The 11,560-nt window shown below is 38.1% G+C and overlaps 1 protein-coding gene across 1 annotated transcript; it reads right to left on the reverse strand.

Annotated features, from left to right (window-relative positions):
• Positions 1-10,076: 10,076 nt before the first annotated feature.
• Positions 10,077-11,006, reverse strand: LOC308504323 (putative olfactory receptor 5AK3; the record flags this gene model as incomplete). Its single annotated transcript, XM_081064669.1, has 1 exon — positions 10,077-11,006. One exon carries the CDS (start codon positions 11,004-11,006, stop codon positions 10,077-10,079), a length of 930 nt encoding a protein of 309 aa, XP_080920795.1.
• Positions 11,007-11,560: the final 554 nt, after the last annotated feature.

The raw sequence follows: 11,560 nt of genomic DNA on the forward strand, positions 1-11,560 counted from the left end.
GGCTTCAGCAGTCTGGCTGCTTCCACGAGGATGAGGGTAGAGCAGAGCATGCCAGGTTGTCCTCAGATTTACCAATCAGCCATGTTACTCTTTTCTAGCAACAGAGTGAAAGAAATCGGGAGAGGGAGCCCACGATTACACAAATTGAGATCCCTTTGCAAGAAAGAAACTTCAGAAGCAAGGGAAAATGTAATTTCTAATCTGCAATCAAGATGAAGTTACATACACATTACATTTCTTCCCAATGTTTTTATAAATTCTATGTCATTCCAATCAATGTTTGAGAGAATTTTATGAGCACCTTCACAAACTTTTAAAATGTATATGGAAGAGAAAAGAGCTAAAAATAGCCAAGAGAGTTTTAAAGGAAAACAAGGTGAGAACCTGCTCTACCAGGTACCAGAACTTGTTATAAAGATAAAATCCTAAAGGCAGTGTAGGATTAGTGTGAGCGCAGACAAACAGATTAACAGAACCGAGAAAAAGAAATTATAAACAGGCCCACAGGGCTATGGATACTTAATGTATGAAAACAGTAAACGTACCCCATTAAACTGTGGTGCTACAAATGCTTAAACAGATGAAAAAATAATATTTTTCTTCTTTACATTTTCCTTCTTTACATTTTCCAAAAATTAATTCCAAATGGATTAAAGATTTAAATTGTAAAGCTTTGAGAGTAAAACAGCAGACTATCAATGACTTAGATATGCAGAAAAAATTTAAATAAGACATGAATACGCAAAACATAAAACACTGAAAATTTAACTGTATCTAAATTAAAAATACCACCATTATAAAAATGAAAAGACTGGATATTGACTAGAAATTTAGTCAGGTAAATTTGTTTGCCACACATATAAATGTCCAGTATAAATAAATAATTTCTATAAAATTTTCAAGGGAAAAATTCACAAAAGACATAATCAAGATAATTATAGAAGGGAAAGTTGAAATGGAAATATGAAAATATATACAACTTACTAGTAATCAGGTAATTGTATATTAATACTGTATTGAAAGATGATTTTATACTCAGTCTAAAATACAAAGTTTTGGTGAGACTGTGGGGTCACATGTTCCTGGTGGGAAGGTAAATTAGCACAGACATGTTGGAGACAAATTTGGAATAATTAGTAAAATTAAATATATGCCTCTCTACGGTCCAGAATTTCCATTATAAGTATGTATTCTAGAAAACTTGTAATCACAAAAACAAGAACATACATACATGTATATGTGTATGAATATGTATACATATAAATATGCACACTCAAGAATATTCATAGCAACATTGTTCATCATAGAAAAAAGAGAAACAAATCACTGGAAATTCAGTAAACTGATGCTACAACATCTATGTGGATAAATCTCTCCAATGGAATGCTGACTAACAAGAAGCAAGTTGCAGAAGTTAGATGGTGGCTACAGGAGTGGTTGTTACATTACTTTAAATGTATCTTTGTACACCTTAACCATCATGCAATAACAAAAATTCCTCACAAAAGAAAGACCCATCCCCAGTATATCAATAGAGAGCCCCTTTACTGAGCCATAGCTCCACACACGAGATGGTCAATTTTAGACAAGAATGTGCCTTTAGTGGGAGGAAATACAGCAAATTAAACTTGTGTTTGATAGCCTGGTTCTTTCAAATATCTTGAAAGAAATAAACAGAAATATCTTGTGATTACTCTGTAGTGTTGGAACAAGAAACAGTTCTCTACAATTCAACATTTAGTGAGGGCTAAGGGCCAACAAGTTTGTGCAAGTTGCCTCCTCAAGTAAATTTGCAAATTAAAATGGATGAAATCCAGCTCTTCCAAGGAAGCTACCACCCAGTGGGTAAAATCACTTGTCCGAAGAAGCTAGAATTGGTTGTGGGTCCACTTAAATTAGAATCTTGATAGGGTAATGACATTTACCATATCAATTTAATCATCTTGAATTAAAATAAAATGCATGACATATTGGGGGAACTTTTACAAAAGCTGTGGAAAACCAGAACAAGGGACACAACACACACACACACACACACACACACACACACACACACACACAAGTACCCAGGTAATTCGAACGTGCTTAGCCTATACTAAACCCTGGTGTTTCTGAAGGTTTATTTGTATTAAGCATTGTGCATTAGTAGAAAGGAAACAGGCTGACCTGGGTTTGATCTCTGGTCCCATTACTTCATAGAGACAAAGGATGTACCTCCTTTTGGCCTAAGTTCCTTCCTCTATAAAATGGGATCACGGAATTACTTACCCGTACTTACCTATAGAAGGTAATGATGGGCATTGTAGCACTGTTTGAAATAGCAAAAGTTTGTAAATAGGATTAAATCAGAATAGATTCTTATTATGGATCAATACATAGTCTGAAAAAAATGAGATAAGTATGTACACTTATGGAAAGGTGCTCATGTCGTATTATCAAATGAGCAGATCCAGTTGCAGAATGACACAAGTGCGGAGGACCCTTTTAAAAATAATATGTTCTTTCACTCCCCTACTCTCTTTTTCTCATTTTTCTTTGTCTATGAAAAGGCTTAGGAAGGATTCACAGCAATATTTTAATGGTTATCCTTGGGGATGGGAATGGGCAGAGAAAGTCTTTAAACTTATAAACTTCACTTAAAAAAATAGCTTAATGTTTTTAAAAAGGAAGAGGAAGAAGTAAAGTCTACTTTGATGAGGTTTTTTTTTTTAAGGGGAACAGGACTTTATTGGGGAACAGTGTGTATTTCCAGGACTTTCTTCCAAGTCAAGTTGTCGTCCTTTCAATCCTAGTTGTGGAAGGTGCCATTCAACTTCAAGTTGTGCAGGACACAGCTCAGCTCCAGGTCCAGTTGCCATTTCCAGTTGCAGGGGGCACAGCCCACCATTCCTTGCAGGAGTTGAACCGGCAACCTTGTGGTTGAGAGGATGTGCTCCAACCAACTGAGCCATCCGGGAGCTCAGCGGCAGCTCAGCTCAAGGTGCCATGTTCAATCTTAGTTGCAGGGGGCGCTGCCCACCATCCCTTGTGGGGCTCGAGGAGTTGAACTGGCAACCTTGTGGTTGAGAGCCCACTGGCCCATGTGGGAATCGAACTGGCAGCCTTTGAAGTTAGGAGCATGGAGCTCTAACTGCCTGAGCCACCGGGCCAGCCCATAAAATCTACTTTATAATGATATGACAAAGTGAGGTAATTTATGCAAACTTCTGAGCACCTGGCCTGGCATAGAATGAGCAATCAAATAACATAGGATAATAATATGTTTTATTTCCATAATATGTGTTATTTGCATAATAGCACATAGAAATAATACAGTAAAGGCATATAATATTCATTGCTTCATTTAATCTTTCTATCATGTGTTCATTCATATATCCTTCCCAGACAACACTCAGCTCAATTCACTCCGTTTCCATTATGTCACCAGAGATGAAGTGATTATTCTTGATCTTGGGGTGAAACTTGCTAGAATTTTGGCTTTGACCCTATTGCTCCCCCATTTCCAGAACACCCTAGGATGATACACGGCTGTGTTTGAAAGTGGCATGTACTTTGTTTTCCTTACACCAGAGATGCGTCCAGATTCACTTTCTGCAGCTGGTCTAGGCTGACTGCCCAGCACTTGTCTCTGTGTGGTTCCTTCTAACTGGGGAGTTTATAGCTGGGGCCTCAGGGATCAATACTTGCTCCCTTGAGAATCTTATGTTCCAAGGGCTGAGACGGCATTGGAATAAACAATGTTCAGTAGTTATTTTGTGCTGAAGAACATTTAAGCTGTCTAGAAAGGATACATTTAATTTCTGTTACTGTTATTACATAGGTGTGTATGTGTGTGTGTATATATGTGTGTGTGTGTGTGTGTGTGTTGCCTTCTTAAAGAACAACTCCTTTAAAAATTTTTCTTTTTTTGAATCAGGTTGAGCATCTTTTCATAGGTCTAAAAATCTGTTTTTAGGTTAATGTAATCAGCAAAATCCACAGCTCGCTGAAAAAAAGAAATTCAAAGCTAATATAAATTTAAAGACATATGGTCCCTAGTGTGATAAACAGAGTTTCTGGTGTTTGAACATGTTTTATATTACCGTATTAACTATTGTTTATTTAAAGAAAAAATTTACTCTTGATCCTTTCTTTTTTCTAAAAATGTATACATTTTAAAAATCAGCCCTGGAGAAAGACTACCTTTTCTTCCCATTGCGCTTTAAATAATCAGAATATTTCAGAAAATAATCTGTGGAGCAAGAGACTTTGAGTTGTGTTTGGCTATAAAGCTGCCACGGTTAAACCTTTAATCAGTCTGAAAGGAGATTCAGTGAGTGTAGCCCTTTAATTAACATACAGACCTATGAAGGAGAGTTATGGCCAAAGCCTAGTGAATTGACATCATTCAATATTACTAATTGCAGGACCAGTGTCTCAGGAATGTGTTCCACTGCTAGCAGAAGAAAACCCAACTCACTTTGGCTTAAAAACAGGGATTTATTTTTCCTTCATTACAATACTTTGGAAGTCAAGACTTGCACTTCTATCATTGGCTTGGTGTTCCCCATAAGCTGGTTGCCTCACATCTAACATGTCTCCTCTAGTGCTAGAGACCCTGTTCTCTGTCAAAGCAGGAGAAAGGGTCCTGCAGGGTAGGGTGCCAACCACACGTATACTCTTGATCAGGAAAACGAAAGCTTTCCCCAAGTCCAGTGGATTTCTGTATACATCTCATTGGCTAGAACTGTGTGATGGGGAGCAGCAGAAATGTCTTGCCCTACGTCTTCTCAGCAACTTGATTTCTGTGCGTCTGGGGTAGTAGCATTGTCTGCGCTGCGAGTGGAAGTTTTCCGATGGTCTCTCACTGCTTCTCTGCTCAGGAATATCTCAGAAGCTGTGGAAGATCTTGGGCAACCCTCTAGCCATGGCGGAGAGGAACCGAATGTCTTAACCTCTTGCCCTTCAGAGAGGTAATTCTATGGGACATTCTACATAGTTCGTCCAAGTCCCCTGTGAGATTGAGTTCCAGTTCCTGGGGTGTAAGCCAGCTACGTTATTTATCCGTTCTTTGCTTTGGTCCTTTTTTATCTCACTCCTCCTGCTCCTTCTATCTACTGCTCGGGATAACCCCCTTCAAAAAGTTTAACAAACTGTACGGTCAGAGGGAACAGTTCCCACATGACTGATGTCACTTCAGGCAGCAGTCAAAAGTCCAATGGTCTCCAGAGCCACTCTCCTTTGTATCAGGCTACACTTTAGGCACCCCCACAGTCACCCTCAGGTCTGGTAATTCATTAAAATGATCAGTGTTATGGACTAAATGTTTGTGTCCACCCTAAGTTCATCAGTTGAAATCCTAACCCCCAATGTGATGGTGTTAGGAGGAGGGACCTTTGGGGACTAACTAGGTGATGAGGGTGCAGTCCTCACGAGTGGGGCTAGTGCCCTTAGAGAAGACGCTCCACAGAGCTCTCACGCCCTTTTTCTACCGTGTGAGTACACCGTGAAAAGCTTAAGTCTGCAACCCTGAAGAGAGCTCTCACCGGACCCACCCTTACTGTCACGCTAATCTTAGACTTCTGACCACCAGAACTGTGAGCAATGAAATTCTGTTGTTTATAAGCTGCTTGATCTATGCTAATTTGAAACAAAGTTGGAACTGACTCATGAGGAAAGCACTATACATTCAATTACAATTCTACTATAGCAAAAAGACAAATTAGAACCAGCCAAAGGAAGAGATACATAGGGCAAAGTGTGTGAGGGTTTCATATCCGAAGCTTCCATGGTCCTCAGGGATGCATTACCCTTCCGGTTTCGATGTGTGGCCACATCTACCACACATTGTACTGCCAAGCCGGGAAGCTCATCGGAGGCTTGGGTATCCACAGTTTCTTTTGGAGTTCTGTGGCATATTGCTCATGTGGCTGATTTTCAGTTCCCGACCCCTCCTGAAGGTTTAAGTAATGCCGTTCGTTTCCAATTTCTCTGGAGGTTGGAACTGATAGGGCATTATTCCAAAGCCTGTTTCATACATCACATTGTCAGACCACCCAGTGGCCAAAGCTTCCAGGCAGAGACACTTCTATTAGGAGGGCGTTCCAGGGCTTAGAGATCACATCCAATAGCTGAAGGTAAAGGCTGGACCTTTCTTTAGGTAATGAATTCTTCACTACGCGCCCCCACATGCATTTCCTTTACCCAAAGCCACATCTCAGGAATGTACACTAAGACACACACCACCCTAACTACAATGGAAACTGAGAAGTAAATAACTATTTTTTTTGGCTGCATCACCTTCCACATGACATTGGAGTCTTTTTAGGATGCAATAAGGGGAGAATGTACAGTGGGTAGAAAAAGAAGTATTATATATTTTGTCACCGCTAGTGAATACACATAAGGGGTGGTGAATATATTCTGTCTTTCATCATCTGTAGGGATATCTTTCTCCATGTTCCTCTTGTCTGAATCTTTTATGTATGATGCCACATTTTCATCCATCTTGGTCTAGACTAATATTTTCTATAAAGTTAGCCATCTTTGCTAATCCTTTCTTTTTCAATATTATTTTATATTTAATATTATTTTCAGGTGTACAGCATAGTGGTTAGACATTTATGTAATTTATGAAGTGATCCCCCTGATTAGTCTGGTACCCACCTGGCACTATACATAGTTATTGCCATATCATTGACTATATTCCCTATGATCTTTGTTAATCCTTCCTTCAAATTTTGGTTGAAGAATTAACCTTCTATCACAATGTCTCACAGACAGCTGATAGACCTGCAAAGTCCTTATAAAATGCGGGCTACCAGAAGAATAGTCAGGTGTACTGGGTTCTGGCTGCTCAACTTATTTACTGTAGTGGCCACAGTCGAGTATTCAGTGTGCATTCTCTGTTCATTCATTCAGGAAGCATTGACTAAGTACCTAATATATTCCTGATGATTAATAGATGCCTGGGGACACAATAATGAGAAAAATACAAATTATCATTGTGTTTACAAAGATTAAATTAGAAAATTTCTCATACACACATACCTATGGCAGTATGAATTACATCCTGATTAGGATATTAGCTAAAAACAAATTTACTCTGGGCAGAAATGTGGTGTGGTTGATTATAAAAAATGGCCACAAATTCTTTCCTTCAGTGTATCCACACCATTACAATGTGATGTTACAGATCTTCCCATTAAGTGGGAGAGTCAGTTTCTCCAACTGTTTGAATCTGGCGTGGCCATGTGACTTGCTATATGGCCAATGTAATATCAGCAAATGTAATGGAGCATTCACTACTTTGCTACTTTGGGCACTCAGTGGTAGCAATTTATGCCCAAGCAAGAGGGCTTATACATTACTGATGGTAGAGATTCTTTTACTTCCTCATTTCATAGGTAGTAGATAAGATTTAACATGAGAATTATAATGACAAAAAATGTGGATGCTGCTTTTTCCTGCTCTTGAGACTTGGCAGGTCCAGGCTGCACCTACATGTAAGAGAGGGCCCCAGAGAAAATGCGAGAGCTGTCAGGTGGAAGACATTTGTGGGGGGAGGCCTTTGTCTTCCCCTGTAGCAGAGGACAAGCTCAGGAGGGTGGAAGACATGTGTGTATGAGAAGATACGTGGTGATCAACACCGTTGAAAATCAAGTTAACTACAGCATAACTTAGCAAACATTTTCACTCAATGGATTTTTAATTGAGGTGATTACAGATTCACATGCAGTTATGAGAAATAATACACAGAGATCCCTCGTACACTTTGCCCAGACTGCTCCTGTGACAGCAGTTCCCCCAAGTGTCCACCTCCTAATCCCTGGAATCTGTGACTACCATGTTTCTCCGAAAAAAAGACCTAACTGGAAAATAAGCCCTAGCATGATTTTTCAGGGTGACATCCCCTGAACATAAGCCCTAATGTGTCTTATGGAGCAAACCTTAATATAAGACCCAGTCTTATTTTCAGGGAAACACGGTAGGTTAGATCACATGGCAGAGGAATTAAGGTTACTCATCAGCTGACCTTGAGATGGAGAGACCACCCTGGATTTTCCAAGAGTTCTTAACATTAGAAGAAGGAAGCAGAAGAGTGAGAGTCCAGAGATTTTAAGATGCTGTGGTGCTGGCTTTTTTTTCCCCAGGCTTTTCAAATATTTTTATTGAGTTAATAATAAATAATAATCTAATAACCTAATATATCAGAACTACTACACAGTTTCAAAAATTCAACTTGTCTTAAATAAAAGTTAAAAATTTACATTATTTTTCAAAGACAATGACTTCTAAGTTTGTATCATCTACCTAAAACTTCGTAATATACTGAATATCTATATACATACTCACTAATCATTCTCAGGTTAAAATCCAGATAATCTGTTTCCTCCTTCACATACGCCTCAGGGATTTCACTGCTTTTATCTGTTTGTCACAGAGCTTATTTACTTGTGGGCTTTCTTTCACCTCAGCATTGAACACAGTACTATGTGACTCTCCATTTTGTGCCCGATTTCTAATTAGTCACAGACTTCCTAACTTGTATTAAGTTTTTCTTTGTTTTACTATCTTTCTCTCCAGCTTTATTGAGGTATAATTGATCAAATTTGTATATACTTAGGAGTACAAGTTGACATTTTGGTATAGGTATGCATTATGAAATGATCACCACAATCAAGGGCATTAACATGTCTATCACCTTACACTGTTTTCCTTCCTTCCTTCCTCCCTCCCTTCCTTCCTTCCTTTGATGACAATGCTTAAAATCTACCCTCTTAACAAATTTCAAGTATATGATACAGTGTTTTAACTACAGTCACCAGGCTGTACATTAGTCTCCAGTTTTCCCCTCTAGGGCCTCAAGACATCCTCTGTCTACATTCCGATGACCCTCCTCCAGCTATTGTCCCTGGTCCTGGTCTTTGAGATATTTGAATCTGTCCTGAACAGAAGATCTCTTCTTTTATATAGACAGTGTTTTTGCTGGGGAGATTCTGGTCATCCTACACTGATTTCAGGTTAATTCTTTTCTCTTCTTTTAGAATTTAAGTGTATTTGAAAAATGTATCTTTTCTTGCCCAATTCTCCTTGTGGTGTTATTTAACAGAACATTTCAATTTCCTGCCAGTTCATTAGACTGACTGATGTTATTTTAAAATGAAACTTGCTTTTTCATCTACCTAGCATGACATCTCTAAATTGGGTTTTCGTCACTTACCCTAAATCTATTCAAGCTTTTTTGTCAACAGTTTATCTTCCTGATTCAAAGGCCTCTTGGCCACCCTTCAACTTCTCATTGAATTTCTATAGTTCTAAGTTATTTGTCTGGACTAAAATGATTGGTTTAACTCTTGTAAATGAATGACCATTGTTTAGGCTTTTAGGTCCTAGGCTTTTAGAGCCATATTCTAGATTTTCTGTCTTTACTGGAGAGAGATATAGAAAATATTTCCAGGTGTTTTCTTATTGTATACACGAAAGAGATAGATTCAAATGGAGAGGGTAACTAATGACAAAAATAAGTCAGAACATCACATAAGAAATAAGTGTTTTCAAGTGCTAGAGAATGTAACTACTATGGGAACATTAGGTAGAAAGTATAATGGTCTGAGTCATAAGGTGCTTTTTAAAGCAGTTTATTTTACATTTGGGTTTGTGCAGTAATTGGAACAGTACATATAAAAAGCCCCTTTGTAGACAATTTAGCGAACTTGTTAAAATGAATGGAAAATAATGAACTTCAATTTTAATATTAATTATATACAAAATTGGTTTTTTTTGGTAAAAAAACTGAAGCATTTGAAACAAGTGACTACTTTGTAAAGTCTATACATACTTCTTAATATTTTAAATAACCTGAATTAAAGTCCTTCTTCATGGGTAGTATGAGATATGTTTCTCAAACTACATTCAAGGGAAAATTAGTCCCATGAGATGTTACTATATTTCCTTAATTCTAAGAACTTATCTATTGAAAGAGGTAGCGTTGGTTTGAGATGTGAGTGTATTTCCAATTTCAGAAACATTAGATAGTGGTCAAACATCTCTACTGGATGCTTTGATGTGCTGAATTTTAACAATTTAGGTCCAACTTAGAAGAACTTTTTCCCCATCACTTTTAGAGCTTCCTTTACCTCCTTATTTCTCAAACTATAGATCAGGGGGTTCAACATGGGAATCACAATGCTATAAAACACGGAGGCCACTTTCATATTTTCCTGGGAATCATTAGAATGAGGCTGTAAATACATGTATGCTAGGGTTCCATAGAAAATGGTGACTGCTGTCAGATGGGAGGTACATGTGGAGAAGGCTTTTTTCCTCCCTGTGGTAGAAGACATCTTTATGATGGCAGCTATGATGTAGATGTAGGAGAAGATAATGATCAATACAGTGAACATGAGGTTAAATCCCACAAAGATAGCAAGTAACATGATGTTGATGTTAATGTTGGAGCATGAAAGGGCCAGAATTGGTGGACCATCACAAAAATAGTGATTGATAGTATTGGACTTGCAGAAGGACAGTGAAAATGTAAAACCTGTGTGCACAGAAGCATTTACTGAGCCAACGACATATGAACCAGCTACCAACTGGATGCAGACTCTTCGGGACATGACGATGGGATAGTGAAGCGGGTTACAGATGGCTACATAACGGTCCACTGCCATAGCAGCCAGGAGGTAACAGTCACTGGTGGCAAATGTTGCATAAACCAATAATTGCACAACACAACCCCTGAATGATATTGATATATTTTCTACTATGAAGTTTTGCAGCATCTTGGGAGTGATAGCAGAGGTATAACAGATATCAACAAAAGCCAAATGTTGTAGGAAGAAGTACATGGGTGTTTGAAGTCTGGGATCTGTCTTGATGAGTAGAATCATTCCAATGTTACCCACCATGGAGGTCACATAGATGACTAGAAATACAATGAAGAGGACATACCGAAACTTGTGTTGGATACCAAATCCCAGTAGAAAGAATTCAGTCACTTCAGTGCTATTTCCCTGTGTCATGGTTACCAACAAATCTAGAAAGGACCAAGAGGAAGATCAAGAAAAGAAGGGAAATCTTTGTGACTTCTTGAAAGAAAAAAGGCTCTTTCATTACATGTCACTTTTTTGAATTGGATTTTCATGGCAAACACAACAGGGTTTATTGCTTTCCAAATATTTCTTCTATTTTCTTTAGAAGAAACCACCACAACAAAAGTGATATGCCATGAATTCATTTTCAAAATGAAGAAGATTTCATAGAAGAAGACCGACTACTAATACGTGTGATTCTAAGAAACATAGATTAAAACATGTGCTCACTACATTAAACAGGTATCTATTGGCTTAAAGCAATACTGAAATCTGATTTTGAACACTTTCAACAACCTATAGTTTTTCTCAGTCATGTATCAGTTTAATCCTGTTTTAAACTCCTGAAATTTGTCTATGTAGAGCTAAAACAAAATGGAAAGAAGAAGAATTGGTTAATCTAGGTGAAGTGTATGCCAGTGTTCCTTGTACTATCATTTTAATTCTTATGAAGGGTTTATATTTAAAAATAAAGTTAATAAAAA

Source organism: Rhinolophus hipposideros (genome assembly GCF_964194185.1).
Source record: "Rhinolophus hipposideros genome assembly, chromosome: 10".
In the NCBI taxonomy this organism is placed as follows: Eukaryota; Metazoa; Chordata; class Mammalia; order Chiroptera; family Rhinolophidae; genus Rhinolophus; species Rhinolophus hipposideros.